Source organism: Sciurus vulgaris, assembly GCF_902686455.1.
Source record: "Sciurus vulgaris genome assembly, chromosome: 4".
Taxonomy (NCBI): domain Eukaryota; kingdom Metazoa; phylum Chordata; class Mammalia; order Rodentia; family Sciuridae; genus Sciurus; species Sciurus vulgaris.
This window is the reverse complement of record NC_136464.1, coordinates 9,442,705-9,464,677: the sequence shown is the minus strand read 5'-3', so window position 1 is coordinate 9,464,677 and position 21,973 is coordinate 9,442,705. Positions and strand designations below refer to the sequence as shown.

General features: G+C 54.1%; 1 protein-coding gene across 1 annotated transcript in view; it reads left to right on the top strand.

Moving 5' to 3' along the window:
* Nucleotides 1-21,973, top strand: part of LOC306660336 (transforming acidic coiled-coil-containing protein 2-like) — a 46,062-nt gene that overhangs the window by 3,408 nt on the left and 20,681 nt on the right. The window contains 12 exon segments of the mRNA XM_079138452.1: nucleotides 5,856-5,918; nucleotides 5,921-6,194; nucleotides 6,196-6,339; nucleotides 6,341-6,375; nucleotides 6,378-6,890; nucleotides 6,893-6,922; nucleotides 6,925-7,117; nucleotides 10,772-10,832; nucleotides 11,921-12,122; nucleotides 18,479-18,540; nucleotides 20,652-20,764; nucleotides 21,799-21,970. Coding sequence (XP_078994578.1) covers nucleotides 5,856-5,918; nucleotides 5,921-6,194; nucleotides 6,196-6,339; nucleotides 6,341-6,375; nucleotides 6,378-6,890; nucleotides 6,893-6,922; nucleotides 6,925-7,117; nucleotides 10,772-10,832; nucleotides 11,921-12,122; nucleotides 18,479-18,540; nucleotides 20,652-20,764; nucleotides 21,799-21,970 — 1,862 coding nt within the window.

Genomic DNA, 21,973 nt, shown 5'->3' with positions numbered 1-21,973 from the left:
CCTGTCCCCCACCTTCAGCAGCTCAGAGGCAGCGGCAGACAGGGTTCTGCTGAGTCAGGCTGGTTGCTGGGCTCGGAGAGTATGATGCTTGGCCTTTATCTGACTTCGAGGTGGGGAAAACCCAGAGAGCTGTTTGCAGTTCCCAGAGAGTCATTTGCTTCCCTTCCTTTTTTATATATAATAATGCATATAAAAATGTCTTTCCCATGTTATTTATTTTTACAAATTTGCCCAGTTTTTGATGCCAAGTGACCGAATGACCAACACCTGGTAAGCCCTGGTTAAAGCAAGCTCTTGACTAAGGCCTGTGCAGGGGAAGGTTATTTCTGGGACCATGGACTTGTCTTCTATTGTCTGATACCCTGCTTGCTCTTAGGAACGATCTTCCACTCCTTTTTGTTGCTCTCCTTCCTTGTGCTTGACTTCATTTTCCACCAAGCTGAGAATGATCTCCATTCTTAAAAACACACACACCACACCCCTCTCTCTTAGATGGCGGTTAATAGTGAACATGATAGAGGCTTATGGGGTAACCCCTGGGGAAGGGGCTGGGATGTTAACTGCCACTGAGTCACAGTCCTCAGAACCTTTATTACTCCCCTTTGGAGTCTGAACAGGGAGAGCGGCTGTCTCTCCGCGAGGATTCTGCAAGGAGCTGAACAAAGGCCCATTGGATTTACTGCCTTATTAGAAACCGGCCCCCAGAAGTAGCATCCTTAGACATGTGGGGTGTTGCAGAGGCGTGAGAAACGCCGCGCTGTGGCCGGGGGCGTAAGGGAAGAGAGGCTTCTTCTGGGAACCATGGGAAAGAAAGGGCAGGAGAGGAAGAGTTATTGTTTAGCTTTCCTCTTCAAGGCGCCTGGAATGTCACCAGAGTCGCCCAAGGAACCACGCGAAATAACAGGACCAGGGCCCGACTGCGGGCGCCTTCCTCCTCCCGGAAGCCTTCATTTTACAAAGTACTCCCTCGGCCCTGCCAGCAGGTTAGGGCCCGAGGGGCAGAGCGACGGTGTGCTGGGGGCTCACCTTCCGGGTCTGGCAGGACTCCACTGTTGGAGCCCAGCTTCCCGATCTGTAAGTGAAGAGGGTGACCTGCAGGTCCTCGAGACCCCTTCCCTCTGACCGTCGGGGTCCTGTGAATGGAATGCTTGGCTATTGTAGTGTGTCATTAAAACTCACATCTGGCCCCTGGGCGATGTAGGTAATGTCACAGGATGAAGTGACATTTCCCACTTGAGTGTCTGCCCCGTGCCAGGCCTGGGCAGGACTTTGGTGTTTCATCTCCCATTCAGGTGAGAGATGATCCCTCACACACACGATGCCCCTTCCCAGGGCGTCACAGCCTTGCTGTGGTCCTACAGCAACTGAGGGGCTCTGGGACTGGAGCTCAGACCTCCTGCCTGTGAGTCCAGCTCCCTTCTGCTAGAGAGCAGGCTGCTGTCCACGTGGTGATGTGAGCAGCTGCGTCTGAGCCCCTGACGTGCTGCTGGCTCAGCAGAGGGGCCGGTGTGTCGCCACTGTGCTCGCTGATGCCCACACGGCTGCAGGTGCAGCTTGGCGCCAGCCTGTGCCGAGAGCTGCAGCCTGGGCCACACACCAAGGCAGAGGACAGGGCCTGGGCCCATCGGGGAGCAGTAGATGGTCAGCAGTGGTGCATCTGTGGGGATGGAGGAGGGTTCACTTTGACATTGTTCTCCACTGGTGACAAAGCTTGTATTTACATTCTTGCTGGGAGGTTGCCAAGCCTGGGAAGGGCGCTTTTGGGGTCTTGGAGGTGACTGGAGCCACCCTGTGCTGAGTGCCTACACCTTTCCTCTCTCCCCAGGAGGTGGTGGCCCGTGGGGACTCCAGTTGTGGGCTGCTGCTGTCATGTTGACTCAAGAAGGCTCCCAGTACCAGGTCTGGCAGCAGAGTCCCCAGGGGCCTGTGTTTGCACTGCCCCCTCCACAGGTGTCCATATGTGCTGTCCCTGAGAAGCCACATGTGGGTGCTCGCCTCAGAGACAGGAGCCTCCTGGGCTGGGCATTCCAGAACCCAGAGAGGTACAGAGAACCAGTGTCACGAGGCATGTGCATGATTTGAGGGGCCATGCCTGTCATTTTTTGGCACCTGCTGTGCCCTGAAACAGGTACTTAGGTGGCTTTCCCATGCTGTCCTCATAAGAATGTCTGCTTTACAGCTGAGGCTTGGAGGGAACAGTAACGTGCCCAGGGTTGACATTGCCTTAGTCTGTTCTGACTGTCGTAACAAAATCCCTCAGGTGGCTTAGAAGTAACAGGTCTCTTTCTCTTGAAGTCCAAGCCGTGGTGTCTGGTAAGGCTCTGATTCATGGCTCACACACGGCACCTTCTTGCTGTGCTCACCTGGTAGACAGGACAAGCCAGCACCTTGGACCTCCTCTATAAGGGTGCTGATCCCATTCCTGAGATTAACTTTGCCTCCATGACATACTCGCCTCCCAGGGACCTCACCTTGACGCAGTCACCTTGGGAGTGAGATCAATATGGGGGTTTCAGGAGGACGCCGACGCCGGGCCATAGTGTGCGGCGAGCGGGGACAGGGCCTTGAGACCAGGGGCTGGCTGCTCCCCTCTTTGCTGTGTTACATTTGCCCAGGTCTCTGGAACAGGGAGGCTGCTGGGGCTCTGAAGCACAGCCAGTCCCGAGGAGCCCTGTCTGAGGCGGGGTGCAGAGTGCCAGCGGCAGGTGCTGAGTGTTGGCCGGCAGAGCACCGGGCCCTGAGCCACTTATTGCCCCCCCCCCCTTTCCTGGGAGTCCTCTCTTTTCTAAAGGCATCCACTTTTCCCTTAACTTGTGGGTTATGTGGCCCAGCCCCGGTGTCATGTCGAGTCTCTGACCCTCAAGGTGACAATTTGGAGATGGGCCTTTCAGGAGGCACCGAGGTTAAGTGGGTCAGAGGATGGGCCTCTAATGCAATAGCGTTGGTGTCCCTATGAGAGGAAGAGGGACGGCCGTTTGCGACAGTGAGAGCGCCTTCTGCAAGCTCAGGAGAGAGGCCTCTGGAGAGGCCAAATCCACTGTCACCTTGATCTTGGATTTTCAGCCTCCAGAACTGTGAGAAACAAATTTCTGTTATTTAAGCCCCCCAGTCTGTGATAGTTGCTGTGGCAACCTGAGCTGAGTGACAGAGCTGAGAAACCCTGAGTGAGCCTTTTCACGTGCTGGGCCACGGATACTAACTCTGTCCTCATACTGAGTGGGAAACGTGGAGCTGCCGGGCAGAGGTTTCCAGGGCAGGCTGCGGCCAGGTCTGTGCTGGGTACGGGAAGCAGAGGGCATGTGGACAGGATGGGTCGGCCTGGGGCTTGTCACCTTTACCTGCTCTGCCTGCTTCCCAGTGGCTGGCAGAAGGGGGCACCTCGGACTGTGAAATGGTGGTCTTCATGCAGACGCGTGGACGTTGGGCAGTCCAGGAGGAACCCAGCGGACCCACATTGGCTTTGGAAAACTCACGGCCTGCACGTGGCAGTGACCTTTCACCTTGCAGGGCCTCCCCGCCCTGTGACGGACCCCTTGGAGCAGCTGGCTTGATGAGCACACACTGACAGCAGCTCTCAATCAGGGACAGCTTCGCGTGCCCGGGGACACGTAGTGATGTCTGAAGACACTTCCAGTGCCACCCTGGAGTGGGAAGTGCTGCTGCGGTCTGCTGGGTCGAGGCGGGGGATGCTGTTCAGTGCCCGGTGAACAGCCGGCCCCAGCACAAAGGCCTGAGCAGCCCCGAGTGCCCGTCGTGCTGAGCAGGCTCCGGTCCCGGGGCCGCGGTGATTTGATTACAGGGTGTCGCTTCTGCACGGGGAGCTATGTTAAGCAGGAGGCGCTTTCTCTTCTGGGGAAAGCAAATGAGCAGATGGTTACGCGGCGTCTCTGCTGATAGCTGCAGGATTCTGGGAAAACGACTGGCATCAGAAGGCTGCCGGCCTGCGCAGCGGTTTTAGCGGGGAGTTGCACCACTCCTTGCTGGCAGAGGGCAGGCCTTCTCCCTCGGTCATCAGGCCCGCGTGGCTCCCCTGCTCCTCCCCAGCTCTCTCTGGGCCTCTGCCCTCTGTCCCAGGTGTCCCAAGTCCTCCACAGGGCAGGACGGCAAGGTTGCTTCTGATGGGAGGATGGCTGCTTGAGGATACGGGGTCCCCCAGGAAGGAGGGAGGGAGTCCATCTCGGAAAGGAGAGTGGCACCTGCAGGAAGTAGCGGGGTCAGGCGCTGTGGAGGAACCATCTGGCGGAAAGAGCTGAGCCGAGAGCTCCGTCAGAGCTCCGTTTAGGACCCGCACTCCTGGCTGGGCCTGAGGCCTGGACTGGCTCGTCCTGTTTCCAGGTGTTCTCAGTCTGAGAGGTGCTTGCTGAGTCTGCAGGAGAGTGTGAGCAGTCGAGGGGAAAACAGGGAGGCTGGAGGTGTCCCCGTGTGGCAGTCCCCCACTGCCCGGTGGGCTCTGCGCAGCCCCAGGAGCGAGGCCTGCTTGTGAGCCATGCTTGGTCTGGGATTGCAAGAGTGAGTGTGGACGGCTCGGAGCCAGCTGTGGGGAGATCCCAGTGTGGGCATTTCCCAGAGCTGGTTTGCTGGGGCCAGGCGGGGCGCCAGTTTCAGCAGATGAAAGTGCAGGGCACCCGTTAAACTTGAATCTCAGGTAACCAGTGATTGGGATGCAGACTTACTAAAAGCCACATTCGTTTCTGTGCAGTCAGATTTCACCGGGAGGGGGACCACGGCCACAGCCCTGGAAGGGAAGCACACCCGGGCTACCTGCCGTCACTGGTGCCTGCGCGTTTCCCTGTCCCTGTCCTGCACTCTCCCTGTGAGGAGGCCCTCCCGCCCTGGGTCCTCTTGTCCAGTGTTTAGTTTCCTGGATGATCATTTCCAGCCCCCTTGGACGCTTAGACAGCTGGGACCCCACAAGTGCAGGAGGGTGCCACCTGGTGCCAGCAGAGCCCAGAGTAGCCACCGGAGGCCAGGGCTGGTCGGAGCCCCACGGAGTGGCCGGGCGGGGAGGTCGTGGAGCGCCATTTGGCCGACATCTGGTACGTCTGCAGCATGTTGGGAGCAGTGTCCTTGGCCAGCAGTCGCAAGCAGAGAGGGAACCACAAAGAGGAGGGCGGATGAACAACTGGCAAAGGACAGGTGGGCAGGACTGCTCAGGGGGTTCTGGTGACGCCTGGAGGGGCAGATGGCAAAGGGCACACTCAGTCCGCTGCTGTCACCGGGGGCCTTCACGTAAAGGCTCTGACTCTTCCTACCAGTGGTTCTGAGTAGTCAAGAGCTGACTGGCTGTGCTGCCTGTTCCCCGGTCCTGCTTCTTGTCCTTCCTCCACCCACACTGGCCTCTTCACTATTCGTCTAACAGACCCAGGGTGCTCCTGCCCCAGGGCCTTTGCACTGGCTGTTCCTTCTGCCAAGTTTGCTTCTTCCTCAGACATCCACCTGGTTGTGCAAGACCTCAAGTCTGGTCTTTGCTCAAATATACGTTGCCTGATGACTTTATCTAAAACGGTGATTCCCCTGTCCTTGCTCTGTTTTTCTCCCAGCACCCATCACCATCTGACAGTCTGTGTTGTTATTTAGTTGTTTCCTCCAGGAAGGGAAGGAGGGCATCTCCTTTGCATTTCCTTTTTGAATGCTCAGCATGGTACCTGGTCCCAATCAGGCACTTGGCAAATGTGTCTTGAGGAAACGGAGCCCCAGGGTCTGGAGCTAGTAACCGATGGATGGGGATCTGGGCCCAAGCAGGGTGCCCTCTATGGGGCTGGGGTGGCCTGGGGACCAGAGTCTGTGTTCTGGAGAGGGGGGTCTGGCGCGGGGGGAGGCGTGCTCCCAGGTGATGGCTGTCTCCGTTTCCCCAGGATGTGGCTCTGAGACGGCGGCCCTCCCCGATGGCCCACGCAGCGACTCGGTGGAAGGAAGCCCCTTCCTCCGCACTCCTCCTCCGCCGTCTTCGACGAGGACAAGCCGATAGCCAGCAGCGGGACTTACAACCTGGACTTCGACAACATCGAGCTGGTCGATAACCTCCCGAGCTTGGAGCCCTCGGAGTGCAAGGCCAGCACTCGGAGGAAGTCCACCGAGTCCGTGGCCCCCTCCAAGTCCACGCTGTCCCGCTCCCTCAGCCTGCAAGCCGGCGACTTCGACGGTGCTTCCTGCTCGGGCGCCCGGGCCCGGCGCGCCCTCCCTCGCCCGGACGCACAGCACCGGCTCCTGCAGCGCCTCCAGCACCCTTAAGCGAACTAAAAAGCCCAGGCCGCCGTCCCTGAAAAAGAAACAGACCCCCAAGAAGCCCCCGGAAACGCCCCCAGTGAAGGAGACCCAGCAGGAGCCAGCGGAAGAGCCCCGTCCCCGGCGAGGAGTACCTGGCATCGGACACGAAGCGGAGCCCGCGGCCACGGAGGGCTCGGGGTCCGCCTCGTCGGAAGAGACGCCCCTGGAGCCTGCCTCTGTGCCCACGGCCGCCTGTCCTGTGGACCCAGAGTGTGTGGCTGCCGGAGGTGGCAGGGTGCAGAACTCACCCCCTGTTGGGAGGAAATCGCTGCCTCTTACCACGGCCCCCGAGGCCACGGAGGCGACCCCGTCGGATAGTGGGGGACAGGAGGACTCCCCAGCCAGAGGGCTCTCAGTGAGGCTGGAGTTTGACTATTCTGAGGACAAGGGTAGTTGGGACAACCAGCAGGAAAACCCCCCTCCTACCAAAAAGATAGGCAAAAAGCCTGTTGCCAAAATGCCCCTAAGGAGGCCAAAGATGAAGAAGACCCCCGAGAAACTCGACAACACTCCTGCCTCACCTCCCAGATCCCCCGTTGACCCCAGTGACATCCCTGTTGCTAAAGGTACCTACACCTTTGATATTGACAAGTGGGATGACCCCAATTTTAACCCTTTTTCTTCCCCTCAAAAATGCAGGAGTCTCCCAAACTGCCCAACAGTCGTATAACTTTGACCCAGACGCCTGTGACGAGTCCCTCGATCCCTTTAAGACATCCTCTAAGACCCCAAGCTCACCTTCTAAATCCCCAGCCTCCTTTGAGATCCCAGCCAGTGCCATCGAAGCCAATGGAGTGGATGGGGACGGGCTGAACAAGCCCGCCAAGAAGAAGAAGACGCCCCTGAAGACGTAAGTTCAGGGGTGGAGGTGGTGAGGATCGGGGGCAGGCGGGGTGGTGCTGTGGCCCTTAGTCCTGGGCCTGGGTAGCCTTCAGCTGCCCTGACCTGGCGCTGTTCTGTGATGGCACCGGTGTTTGCCACCATTTTTACCAGACAGGCAGGAAGTGTGTTCCCCTTACTGTCTGAGCCGTGCGGTAGCATTTTCCCATCCTCAGACCCCCAGGGTGTCAGGAGCCCTTGATCTTTCACTTTAATGAGTCAGTGATCTAAAGCTGCTTCTAGGGGAGACCTGACCTCCAGAGGGTGTGGGAGGCCCTGCAGAAGGGGAGCTGTCAGCCTGGGAGACCCAGCCCCTCCCTATGGGTGACTGTGACCCTTCCCCCTGTTTAGCACGTGTACCACCTTTTGAGGGGAAGCCAGGAGAGGTGCCCTGGAAACACTGTGCAGGTGTTGGTGTTTGTTTTCCTTTCCTGTCACAATCCAGCCTAGCACCCCGCACGGTAGTGGACTCCAGGAAGCTCACAAGGGAGAGGGTAGCCTGGGCCCCTCCCTGCACCCGGCCAGCCGGTCTCTTTGTCTCCCTCTCTCTCTGGCCAGTGTTTGCAGACAGAATCCAAAGGCCATCTAAGTCCAAGAGAGATCAGTGAAACCTACAAAGAGTAGGGAGACCCCGCCATCTCCAGGGAGCTGTTAATGATGGAGTCTTGTCCAGACGTGTGCTGAGTACGTTGCTCTTAAATCCTAGCTGTAGGGCTGGGGCTGTAGCCCAGTGGTGGAGCACTTGCCTAGCATGTGTGAGGCACTGGCTTCCATTCTCAGCGCCGCATATAAATAAATAGAAAATAATAAAGGTCCATTGACAACTTAAATACACACACACACACATACATATATATTTAAATCCTATGTGTCTGCACTCCAGCGTTCATCCCAAGCCCCGGCTCTGGCTTGGCTGGCTGCAGACCCTTCCTAGGACTCTGGGCCACGTGCAGTGTGGTTGGCTGCTTAGACTCTGCTGTTGTCGTGGGAGGCATCGTCTATAATTTAGCAGGACTGCAGAGACCAGTCTCCCAGGAGCAGTGCAGAGGAACAGGTCACAGTCCCTCTGGGTCTGCTTGGTGTGAGCTGTAGGGTAACCCACTTACCCCGTGCTGGGCTCCCCCACGCATTGAGCATCTGACAACCGGGGCTTCCTGAGAAGAGGTTCCGCACAGCCCGCTTTGGCCTTGTATCACCCTGCTGGTGACTTGGAGGCTATTCTGGCCACAGTTGTGGACTTTTCTTAGACCAGTTCCTCAACCAGGCTCTTCCTAGCTAGGCCGCAGGACCCACGCTGGAATGAATCTGAAATGCTCACCTGCGAAGCATGTCCCTCTTATCTTTGGAACCAAGGTCGACTTTTAGCCACATTCTCTGATAACCTGGTTTCATTCTGTCCCTAGCCACTTTGTCCTTTGATCATCAGAGCTAACAGGTCGGGAGGCTGAGCACGCGTCTGGTGGTCTCACCCCTGGTGCAGATGGGGGTGTTGGCTTGAAAACTCCTACCCCATAGTGACGAAGCTCTCAGGGAACCAGGGAGGGCCCTGTGCCTGATCAGAACCTGGAGAGGTAGCTGTTCCCCAGAGGCCCTTCTGCAGCGGGCGACCGCCATATCCTAGCCCGTTAGGAAACAGCTGTCTGCAGATCTACCTTTTTTGTCAGTTCCTCTGTCTCTCTTTCTTTGTCTCCTTGTCTTAGGATGGTTGAAGATGTGATGTCTGTGTGTTCTCTGTTGTAAGTAAATTTAATGCAATCTGCCTCTCACCGCTGTGCTTCCCCCGCCTTTGTGTCTGCTTGCAACCCCTTGGGTTCCTCTCCGTGCTGCTGCCGATGTATTTTTGTGGTGGGCCCCGGGAATGACAGGGGCCAGGGTTCCGAGGTCATTTCTCCGTATTGGAGTGATTAGCATGGAGAGACTGCTGGCTGTGAAAACGTGATCATCCAACCTACGCCTGCTTGTTGGGAATGGAAATTTTTTTCTCCCTGCATACTGGATGCCTTCGTCTGAAACCCATACTTTTTTTTTTTTTTTTTAACTCCTCATTTCATTCTTTGATTTAAATTGGGCTGGCGGGCGATTGCTTTCGATAGCACCGCGGCTTTACGCTCACTGTACAGTCAAGCTTAGGCAGAGACTGTCCTCGCCAACGTGACGCATGACCACTTGGATCATTCCAAACTGAAGCCCTGAAATGTGGGGGCAGCTCAGAGTGAAGCCCACAGCTGAGAGCCATCGCCAGGCTGCCCTGGGCCATGCCCTGGTCACTTAGGTCCCAGCTGAGTATCAGCACGCCTCATCTGCCATCTGTGGGTCAGGTGTCAGTGCAGCTGACCACCTGTGTGCCTCTGCTACCAGCAGGGCTCCTTGAGAGCAGCGTCCAGGGCTCCAAAGTCAATGGCTTCTCCCCTGTCCTTACAAGTGAAGCTGTCCCGGACCTGAGGTCTGCCAGCGCCAGAGTAGAGTGGGAGTCTCTGGTTTTCTCTGCCCAGGGGGTTTCGTGAACAGTTTTGAGCTCTGTAGCAATTTCAGAACACACGGTAATATCGGCATGAATAAATACATGCCTGAAGCAGTGGTTAGACTGCTTTTATGGCAAGGGCTGTAAATGTGTTAGTAACCATTTGTAGTGGTTTCCCCCATGATTAAATGCCATTGTTGGAGCATTTTATGTGAGCAAACACAAGAAAGGAGCGTGGGTGACAGATTTTCCTGCCCACCCAGTTAACACCGAAGGCGGGGGAAGGTGGTGGGATCTAAGGTGAGGGATGACCCTCCCCACACCAAAACCCTCGCTTTGCTGAAAGGGCCTGGAGACCAGGAGGCAGGGACCAGTCTGCAGGGTGGAGAGGGCCTCCACTCTGACCGTGAAATGACCCCTGACTGCCCAATGGACCTGACAGTACTGTTTATGCTAAAGGTCATCCCGTTTTCCCAGGGTCTGCCTCCTTGACCCTTCTGGAGTCTGATCCCACTCCCCCCTATATAAAGGAGCAGAATGGGGGAAGAGGCATAAATCTGGTCTGTTAACCATGGTTAGAAAAAACATTAAAAATCATCTCCCCCTCTTCCCCCCACCCTGGCCCTTCCTTTGATCAAGGTTTCGGAGCACAGGAATCCCTTAAGCTTCAAACTCGTGTGCACAGGACAGATCCTGCACATTCCTTCTGAGGACCCAGAACTTTGTATTTCTGCCTGGGCCCTGTGGCTGCTCATTAAGTGCTGTGTGGCCTTGCCCATGTGAAAACTGGATCCCGTTCATTGGTGTCATGAGCCGAGGGCCCCTCCCCCAACCTCAGTTGGCTCAGACATTCCTGGAAGAATCCAGATGAATTAATCTGCTCACCGAAAATTTGCTTTGTAAAATAAGAACGTTTAGTTAAATTTAGCTTCATTTTCTGGGTCAGCACTCCAAAATGGCATCTCTTTAAAGATTTGCAGCTTGATGGATCTTTCCCTTGGGGGTAAAAATAATATCTGTTAAAAAGTCCCTGAAACTGTGGGCGTGGACGTCTTGGGCCATGTTGGGGTGGGCTGGAGGTGGAGTAGCTTAGGCCTGCTCCAGGTTGCTTTGGACGCTCTATAGCTCTGTTAGTTGTGTTTACATTTTCCATTCTGTTTCCAGTGACACATTTAGGGTGAAAAAGTCGCCAAAACGATGTCCTCTCTCTGATCCACCCTCTCAGGTACAATGGTCTTTGATTCTTGTGACTTTATTGCTCTCTGGGGTGGGGGGAGTTAACACCGCTGTATTTTTGTGACCCTCGTCAACAGAACTCTCCCTTCGGTTCTTTGTAGGCAGGTTTCCAAGACCCTCCTGCCTCTTCCACAGAGGGTCCCTTGGTGTTGGTTTTGATCCCGTCACTTTTGCAAAACTCGGAGTGTGTCCCAAGACTAGGCAGAAGTTCAGGAAAAGTGATAGCTGTGTTCTATAGGCAGAACGGTTCTGGTCCCTTTCCCAGTTAACCTGCTGAGAATACTTACATAACTGTCAAGCTGAGAAGGTCTTTGAGATCAAGAAATGCAGAGTAAGAAATTGAGACACAGAAACATGTATCAGGAGCACTGAACTAACTAAGCCCCCAAAGGCGGAGTGGGGAGGAGCCCTGCCCACGTGGGGGCATGGCTCCCTCCTGAGCCCCTCTTCCTTAGTATTCCTCTTCCAGAGGCCAAGGGAGGTTGTCCTAAGCAGGTTTGCCCTGCCATTCCCCGACCCCAAAAAGCAAACCTCCTGACCCTCCACGTCCCGATGAGCAAAAGGCCCTGTCCTACCAGGGCTGGGGCTGCAGGAGGCACCAGGAACCCAGCTCAGGCCTGGGGCCCCAGTGCAGGCAGCCGCTCAGCTCTCACACTCCTGGGTTCCCACACCACTCGGCTCCCCCTCTCCTGCAGAATGGCAGAAGCCCCCCTTTCTGTCCTCCTAGGCTGGAGGATTGATGCTGCTATGGAAGCCTGAAGGCCCGGGCAGCGTAACCTGTCAGCGTAGGGATAAAACCAGCAGCGTCTCAGATAACCAAGACACCACGTCCTGTGAGGGGTTTTTGTTTTTTTTTTTTAAACCCACAGTCACTCCTTGAAGTAAACATCAGAAGGGAGCTTTGTAGAAGGACTGTGTTTCCTAGAGGGGTCACTTGGAGCAGTCTGAGCAGACGGGTTCAGGGAGCTGGGGGGAGGGTTTTGGCCAGGACCCATCCTGGGTAGCGGGGCTCCAGACGAGAGGCACAGTTATAGACCAAGACTATGAGAGAAGAGACAGCTTTGCTTTTCCTTGCAGGACCCTACTCCAGCCGGGACACCAGAAACACCACCGGTGATCTCTGCAGTGGTCCACGCCACAGATGAGGAAAAGCTGGCGGTCACCAATCAGAAGTGGACATGCATGACGGTGGACCTGGAGGCTGACAAACAGGACTTCCCACAGCCCTCGGACCTGTCCACCTTTGTAAACGAGACCAAATTCAGTTCGCCCACAGAGGGTAAGCAACTCGGTGGCCAGCCGGAACCCCTCCCTGCCTTGGAGAATGCTGCCTCTAGGGAGCAGAGGGCCAGCAAAGGCCCTTCTCACCCAGGTAACTGTTATCATGATCGCTGTGACCGCCTGCAGGCTGCTCGTGCACTCGAGGCTAAGGCTGTGTTTTAAAACTTGATACTACCTGTCCCCTGACCCCATGGTGCCTGCTAAGAACCAGCCTGCTGCCTCCTAATCCAAGTCCTGAGAGCCCACCAGAGCTTGCTTATCCTTGGCTTTGTGGCTTCTGTCCCTTCTGTGACTTTGAAAAGCATTCGTCACAGCAAACCTCCAGTGTCCGTCAACTCACTTGGGGGTCTCTTGGTGCCGTTATTGTTCTTAGCCCCCACAGGATGGCCAGACAGTCTGGCCACCTTTTAATCAAGCCCCAAGCCACAGGTTCACCCCAGGCTTGCTCCTCAGTGCTTAGCTCCTGCGAAGCGTCCCCAGCACTTGGCTTATCTCAGGATTGTCCTTCATCCTGGGTTCAGTTTGTCTAATTCTTTGCCTTGAAAAACTCACACATCTGGAGTCAGCCCAGGGAGGCTGGGTGCAGACCCAGCACTGATGTCTACACCTGCACATTGGCTTCCATCTTACTTTCTCAGGAGATCCAGTGAGAGAGCCTTTCTCAGGAGGAGCGAGTCCATTTTCCCTGACTGATGTCCTCAGTGTCCCCAGGCCTCACATCCCTTTCCTCCTCCGACCTCCTTGTGAGACTGGCAAGCCTGGTCATGGTCAGCATTTCAATTCTGGCTTTTGTGATGGTTTTGAATTTTATTTTCCAAGATTTTGATTTCTGATAACTTCATCACCACAAGGAGGGTCACACAGGAAAGTCCAACTCCATTTCTTTGCTGCTACGAAGGAACCAAGAGCTCAGTTAAATGGCCTCCTCCTTGCCCATCAGGTGGGGCAGTGACAGAGGGGCAGGTGTCCTCCTTGTAACTCAGGATGCTTCTCTGGAGGCTCCTGTGTGGTCCAACCACTCTGGGTGGGTTGCTGGGTGCCCGTGAGGTCTCAGGGCGCTGCCAGTGTGCGTCTGTGCTGAGATCCAGCTTGTAATGGAAACAGGTGTCTTGGGATTGAGGGTGCGCATCCTCTCACCCCACAAAGCTGCCTCTCTCTGCCTGACAGTGGAAGGATGATCCAAATCATATGTATTTGGACTTTCTGGTTTTACTTTCTGCCAGGTAGAGCCTTTTGGGAGGCAAACACTCAACCACCTGAGCTCCATCCCCAGCCCCGGGCAGAGCCTTTGGTTAGCTGTGGCGTTGGCCCTTGGCTTGGGGTACAGGAAGCTTCTAAGCTTCTAAACAAAATACATGCACTTTTTCAGGCCTGACACCACAGGCCCTGGGCCTGGTCTCGGCCTCCATGTAGCTTTGTTTACCCTGCACCCACACCTGAGCCATGAGCCTCCCCTGGCACGCCCTCTCTCAGCAGCGTCTGCCATGGCTGCCGCCCCTTCCCCTGGTTTCCACCTTTCCTGCTCCACTTGCCTTTAATGCTTGGGCCACTGGGGCACTTACCCAAAGGAAGATGCATGTGCACTTCTTTCTTCCCCATGTGTCTGTGTGTTTCCTGAAGGCAGGACCCTATCTGGGGCCTCTCTGTGTCCCCATAGCACCCTGAACTAAAAGAGCTAAAGATAGTTTGAGATAAAGGAAGTACAGGGCGGGCAGGTAACAGCCTCGTGTTAGCACTGTTGATTTGATCTTTGCGTGGCATTGCCAGCATGAGTGTGGGGGCCCCAGGGGCAGAGGTTCTGTGGTCCAAGAGCCTCAGGGACATTTGGGCATAAGCATTGGACTTGGCATTTTGAGAGCACCTGTGGTTTCCTGCTGGCTCACATCTCTTAAGCTGGACAAGAAACTTCTAAATGCTGGGGGGCTAAAAAGAACCTTTAGAAACCACCCTGGGCTTGGCACTGTGGATAAGAATAAAAAAGCCTTTGATCTTGGGATGTGTCTCTGGTGTGTTTGGTTTTATCATCAAAAACCAAATACATGTGCTTTTTTTCTTAGCAAATGATAAAAATCCTAATAATGCTTTTAAAGCTAAGAGGTGCCTCATCCAGTGGTAACATCTGTTTGTTCATCTGACGTACTAAACACACAACTCACCAGCTCAGTGATATTTGACAGTTGTTTCTGCAACAAGTCAGCAAGTGGATAAATACATAAATTTGATACCAACCTCTGCTAAACATGCCTCCTTAGAAAACAATTATCAAAACTTGGGAGGTCACGCCTATGGTTTTAACTGATGGGTGATTGAAAACTCATCACCAATGTAAAGACTCTACAGGGGCAGTTTCAGGAGAGGCTGCCCTGCATCCTCCTCTGGAACCTGCCCTGGCTCCCTCTGCATCTGGGTGTGGAAAATGGATGCAGAGCCTCTTACAGGATCTGCCCTCCAGTTACTTTAATAAGATCAAGTTCAGCAGTCCCAGACTCATACCGGCTGCTGAATGAAGCCACGCAGGGTTGCAGCTGTGATCAGAGACTTTCTTAAACAGAAGATGCCAAGCACAGGAAAGTGAAGGGTTGGGTTAGAAATAACAATCACCGTTGGAACACATATTCAAGTCCTAATCCTTTAGTACTCTGTGTGATTCTGTACTAGTTCTATAGTACAGTAGCAGGGACTGTCACTGGCTCGGCCTGTACCATGCTGAGTCTTTTGCATATGCAATTTCATTTCCTCCTCCCTACCCAGGAGAATTTCCACAGTTCCCCACTTTAAGAACGAGGAAAGAGACCTGGCACTGTTAAGGGACTTGCCTGTTATCTCAGGGCTGTTGCAGGGAGAACCAGGTCTGCCTGACTTCCTGCCATGCTGCTGATGCGACATGGACCATGCTTCCTGCCTTCCCTGTAGAAGGAGGGTGTGGACTAACTGTGTTCCCACCCGGGTGCACTAGAGCAGTGGTGAAAAGCTTCAGGGTCTTGTGGATACTAGTTTAGAGCAATGGCTGGGTGCCTGCCATACCACGTGTGAGCTGTAAAACATCACCTCACTGTGGCGACTCTGATAACCTCCCACTGATTAATGACTTGGATTGACAGTTACAAGTGTTGGGCCTTGTTTAATGAAGGCCTTTCTTGCACAGTCTTTTCAAGCACACTGCTATGGGAGCAGACCTAATCCATGCAGGCCCCAGGGAGGGCAAGCTCAAGGATTTCTGTCATTGGGCTACCCAGCCTCTGGGCCTCATCTCCTTTTAGTCCTAGGACACTAGGGTGGAACTGTCGTGTACACTTTCACAAGTCCATGTGGTCCTTTGGTGGTCACCCAGTTTCCCTGCCCCCTTTGCACAGCTGTATGGGCCCCTCTTTCCACATCCAGCAGAGGGAAGGCATCCTCTGCCTCCTGGGCTACTGCTGTCACAGGTGTGTGCCACCGCACCTGGCTCTAATCTGATTTTATTTATTGGTGGATACCAATAGTCTATTGTGACTGACGGTGAGAAGAGAGATGGTGAGGAAATTGGGAGCAGCCACCTCTTCCCTCTCTGAAGGGCCATTTTCTTCTTCCCTGAACATAGTATCATTTGTATTCAAAGTTCCAGAAAATACTGGCAATGAGCAGTAATACATCAGATCGCAATCCCTTCCGCCTGTTACCTGTTGTAGGGCTTTTCTCTCACACGTTTCATCTTAGCCAGCACAGTGTGGCACTTCGAGCTCCGTCTGAGACTCGAGTGGACAGGTGTGGAGCAAGCCGGTAAATTGACTTCCTCGGTCCTGCTGCCCAGGGGTCTTCCCAGTCTCCCAGTGAAGCTTCAGCATTTGGAGTCAGAGAAAAACCAGCAGTCAGGTCCTGTCTGTGTGCCGCGTCCCAGTGTGCAGTGACTGCCAAGAGCAGTCCTTGGACACGAGAGGCCCTTCAGAAACGCCTGTGGGCCTCCAGCCAGATGTGGCCTGTGCCTCAGCGGCTGGGCTTTCCAGGAGCTAAGATGATGCACTGGAGTAGCCCCTCCTGGCCTGCCGTCTGCATGTGGCCTGGTGCAGAAAGGGGCTGCAGTTGGACAGGGCCTCACCCCCTCTCCTCCCCGTGAGGATTAGAATTTAAAGCAGATGAGCGAGATTTCTAAAGCCAATCTCAGTAAGATGAGTCCTCAGAATACTGACATCACCCTGTACTGTCAGGCACTGTCTCTGAAGGGACGAATTGGGGACACTTGACAGATGGAGGGGAGGCAGGTAAGTGAGCCTGGTGACCCCGAATGCACCCAGCCTCGGGGGCCAGGGAGTGAGCTGCGCATCCAGGTGGGATGCCCCGAGGAGAGTTGGTGACCAGGTGTGGGCACTTGTCGGAGTCCACAGGCTCATGGTATCCCTTGCTTGTTGAGAGCCTCACGGCTGTTAAATAAAACAGGGCTGTATAATGCTTAGGGGACACTAATGATAAGCTTGGAAGGAGCAGCTGACTCAATATTATCTCCCCAGCTCTAACCAGCCATAATAAGACAATAAAATGGTATTCTGGGATCTCATGCCTAGAAAACCATACACCTGGCAGAAGCCCTGGGAATCCTCTTGTGTCCCCACCTGCTTCTCAGGTGTTGAGCCTTCATAAACTAATACTTCCAGGTTGGGGCAAATTCACAGCAGTCGGGGTTGCTTTCCAACCGACCACTGGTTTGTGCTCTAGTCTCTGCACATCTCCAGGGTACACTTTCAGGAGGTGAAGAGTCTTTCTAATCATGCATCTGCAAAACCAGCATCACCCATGAGCAGGTGTGCCCGCTAGAGGGAAGCTCCACCCAGCAATCAAGGGATTCTGGTGGTGGTGTCCGCAGGCTGAGGTTCTTGAGTTGGTTCAGCCCAAACCACACATGCCTGTAGGTTTTAAGAAGTCTCCCAGGATGATCCCACCTTAAAGCACATACTGAAGAATCATTGTTTCCGTGGCGCCTTTGGCCACACGCAAAAGTAAAGGAGCTTCACACCAGAACTGCTACTTACATTTACTTTTATCTAAAACATAAAAATAAAAATTGAGGCCTCGAGTTAGTCAGCTTTTCATCACTGACCGAGATACCTGGCTCAACGACTTAAAGGAGGAGACTTTCTTTGGGCTCATGGCGCCAGCTTCCAGTCCATGGTCCGTCGGCTCGTTGTTCTGGCCTGAGTTGAGGCAGAACACTGTGGCGGAAGGCCACGGAGGAAGAAAGCTGCCTAACTCATGGCAGCCAGGAAGCAGAGAAAGGGGGAGAGGAAGAAGAGGCCCTGGACAGAGGTAGTCCTCGTGGGTACACCCTAGTGACCTACTTCCAGCGACACCCCACCTGCCCCGTGGACCACCCAGTAGTCCATTCAGATTATTAATCCCTGATAGGGTCAGAGCCCTCATGTGATCTAGTCATCTCCCAGAGCCCAGCCTCTTGATAACCTCTGCATTGGGAACCAAGCCTTCGACCTGTGAGCCTTTGGAGAACATTCTAGATCCAGCTCCACCAGGCCTTAAGCTTCACGAATTCCACTAGTGCTTAATATAGTGAGGTCAGTTGTCACATCGTGATTTTCTTTTCAAGTAAAGCAGTATCTGGTAGCTCCATATTATGGCTTCTGCAAGAACAGAGTGCCCTTCAGGTGCATCTACTACCATACCTGCCATGCCCTGGTGGGTGCTGGACAGGGAGTTTAGTTAAGCAGCAGAACTGAGTTTCCGTGAGGTGCCTCAGGCAGGCTGTGGAGTTTCTAGTCTCCAGTAATTGTCGGGAATTTTCTTTGCAGCCCAAAGCCACCAAGTTGAAATAAGTCACTTCTCTGCCTAATTGGGCTCTAGTAGTCTTTGTATTGGAAAATCTGGTTTGGATCTGCCCTGTAGACACCTGGGAACATTCAAGTGATTTGCGAAGCTTCTCTTATGAGCAGCACAGGAGGAACAATGATTCCTGTCCTTCCTTTGCTCTGGAGTGGAGCTGGGGTTGAGTCCACAGAGGACAGGTATAGGACCAGCTCCAAGATGTCATTACGTGTGCTGCACGTGAGAGTTAGAGAGAAAGCTGTCACCCAAGATGCACATGCTATCTCAGCACAGTGTTCAGGTCTGCCCAAGCCCGGCCTGTGCCTGGTCTCACTATTTCCGTTCCTTGGGGGCTCCCTCAGATTCCCTAATGGCAGAAGTCCCTGCGAGCAAGAAGTTCACCAACTCTGCCAGCATCTGGGCTGCGCCTCCCTGTTGTGTATCACAAGTCCCTGGTCAGTGGGCCTTGCCAAAAGCAGAGCCTTGTTCCGTGCCCCACCCTGGCTAGGCTGGTTCTTTCCAGCTGTGTCTGAAGCACTGATGATCTCCCCTTGTGTTTCTTTGCAGAGTTGGATTACAGAAACTCCTATGAAATTGAATATATGGAAAAACTCGGCTCCTCCTTACCTGTAAGTTCTTCCTATGCTTCCACTTGTTCTGAGCGTGCGGAGACCTCTCCTGTGCGGACATCTCCAGCTCAGAGCCCGTGTGGGGCCTGTGTGTCACAGCATCCTGGGTGCTGGTGAAGGGGGCCTGGGAGTTTGAGATTTGTACTTGAGTCCTCGTCATTTGGTATTTTTTCGGGAGAAACTGATGAGTTTTCCTGCAGTTACTTCCCTAGACCCAGAAAGAGCTGGTCAAAATTTCTTTCAAAGTGGGTGGGATAGAAGGTTGTTTTAAAAGTGCCCTAAGCTCTTTTCTACAAATTGCAGTTGGCCCTCCCTATCTGTAGGTCCATGTCTGCTGATTCAATCAGCTGTAGGTCAAAAATGTTCTTTAAAAAAAGTGGGCTGGGGATGTAGCTCAGTGGTAGAGCACTTGCCTGGCATGCATGAGGCCCTTGGTTCACCCCCAGCACCATCAAAGAAAGAAAAAAAACAACGCATATGTTCTGAACTCATATTTAGACTAATTTTCTTTTCATTATTCCTTAAATAATACAGTATAATAAGTTTTTTACATAGCATTCCCTTCATATTAGGTATTATAAGTAATCTAGGACTGATTTAAAATATACGGGACTATGTAGTGACTATGCAAATATCATGCCATTTTATATAAAAGACTTAGGTGTCCAGGGGGCTCTTAGAACCAATTCCCAGTGGATATTGAGGGACAATTGTAAGTAACCCCCTTTTCACTTTAAGTGGTTCTGAGCCCCCCACCCCATTTTCACTTTAATGGGTAATGATTGGCAGCTGTCTTCCCCAGCTTAAGTACTGTTGCCTGGGTGTTCTATCCTGGCCGTGACCTCTTTCTGTGCTGTTGTCCAGCAATGTCCTCAGAGACCCAGGGATGCATGGGAGGGCTTGTTGCAACACTGAATGACCCTGGACATGTTGCTCTTATCTTTTCTTCCCATGCGTCATTCACAGATACTGGGGTTGCTGCTTCTAAACTGCAGCAAACCGGAAGGTCAGGCAGGAAACGTCCCGGTCACAGACCGGAATCCCAGCTCCAGGATAGTGCATCATGGGCTTTGTTGTTATCTCTTGATGCATTGCTCAGAGAGTGTCTGCTTCCCCCTGAGGCCACAGCTGTGTCCCTGATAGTTGATAGCACATGCATAAATACGGAGGGGGAGACTCTTCACCACTGAAGTGGAACAGTCCCGTGTGTTGATGTTGTTGATTTAATGGGACCAAACCACAAGGTCCTTCTTGTACACCACCTACTGACGTGTGCATGGCAGACTTTGAGGATGGATTTCATGAGGAACGTGCCCTGCTAGGAATCGTGGAACCACCAGAGGTTTTTGTGATGTGATGGTGCATGCCCAGTGGCCATTGCAAGGACTTCTTTGGAGATCCCCAGAAGGGCAGATGTAGAGTTTCCCCATCACTAAGAGAGGCAAGTCCCCATTTCTGGGCATAACATTCAAGGCCTGGGGATTCTGATATGGTCCCCAGCCACTCAGATCCTCCCCCTTAGTTCCACACTGTACTCCCTCTTGTACCTGTCCAGCCACGCCCCTCTGCAGGCCCCGAATGTGCTTGGACACAGGATTCTGGGCCTCAGCCTGTGCCATGCTCTCTGTTCATGCCCTTTTCATCCCTGTCCCGAGAGGAGCCCCCTCCTTTCACATTGAACCTGTTCCTCTGTCTCTTTTCGGTTCCTCGATGGCAGGGCTTGTCACACTGGATCACTGCTGGTCTCCTGCATGCAGCTGCGATCAGCGCTAGGCTGGGATCTTACCCCTCTGTTTACCCTCAGTGGCCAGTCTGAGGGTGGTCAGTAAATATGAATGAGTTGAACACGGTGTGGCCCAGCAGGACCATCCAGATCCTCCTCCCTTCGCACACGTCCCCACCTGCACCAGTCCCACACCCCTCTTTTCCTCCCACGCCCCTCTTTTCCTCCCACGCCCCTCTTTTCCTCCCTGTCCTTCTCCTGGCCAGCTCTTGCTTCTCTTCCTGGTTGCTTGAGTCAAGTGAACACTTTTCGCAGAGTCCTTTGCCCTCTATGAAGGAGTGCTCTGGTGTCCATCTCCCCATGCTGACCTGTGACTCTGTCCCTGCAGCAGGTCGATGATGCCCCGGAGAAGCAAGCCCTGTACCTTATGTTCGACACCTCTCAGGAGAGCCCCGTCAAGTCTCCCACCCGGATGTCAGAGTCCCCGACGCCGTGTTCAGGGTACGACTTCTGCCTCACAGTTAGTTAGTTGCCCCCAGACCTGAAGCCCAGCACCCTCACCCTGTGGTCCTGACGTCAGGGGCAGCCCACGTTTCAGTCTCTGTTCACACAGCACACATGTTGGTCTCACGACTGGGGCCCTTTGACTAAGGTGAAATCCGTCAGCAGCTGACTGCGTGAGCCCCACCATCGCCCAATCTACACGCAGCTTTGTCATTGGTCCCACGGGGGACAGCGCGGCACGTCGTTCAGAATCTGGGTCCTGCTTCCACCCTATGTGGGCAGTGTGCCCCGACGTGACTCCCTTGGCCCACCTGTGCCTCAGTTTCCTTGAGTGCAGTGTAATAAACTGGCCACGTGGGATTTAGGAAGATTCAAGAGGGCCCAGCGCCTCCCTCAGCTGTGCGAGGGGCAGGGAGTGCCCGGCTTCCGGGTCAACGCTGTATGGAAAGCTCTTGCCAGGGTGTCTGGCACACGTGACGTGCTGGATACACATATGCTGACATGGATGTTGGCGTTTGCATTTGTCAGGCTCACGTCCTGATGGGGGAGGTGTAGGCATTGCTTTTAGGACTCCGACAGGCCCCTCCCTGTCTACCTGCTCTCATTTGGCCTCTCAGGCTTACTGAGGGCGCTGCAGACCAGATTCTGCTGGGAGGTGAGATGGTGATCACGCTGCTGCAGTGATAGGCACACACAGCAGAGGTGCATCATCTCTGTCTTATAGGAGAGGAAGCAGGATGTGGTGTCGTCACCCCCCCAGAGTGCACAGCCGAGCAGCAGGCCTCTGCTTGACTCCAGAGCTTTGTCCCCAGTGGCATCTGGCCTGTCCCTTCCTCGTCAGCTGCTCCTGGGGTGGGTGTGGCTGCCCAGCCTAGAGGCCACAGGGCCACTGGAGACGTGCCCATGTTCTACTGGGGACACAGCCCTGGAGATCCAAGACCCCTTGGGATGCTGCCTGGTTCAGGGCCTCCTGGCTGACCTCAGTGGGATTTCTAAGGAGAAGACTCTAAAGATGGCCTTTGCTCCCACAGGTCAAGTTTTGAGGAAACCGAAGCTCTTGTCAATGCTGCAGCAAAAATCCAGCGTCCTGTTTCACGAGGGCTGGCCTCCAGCCAAGAGCCACATTTACAGGTGCCAGAGAAGTCCTCCCAGAAAGAACTGGAGGCCATGGCTCTGGGCACCTCTTCAGAGGCGATTGAAATAGTA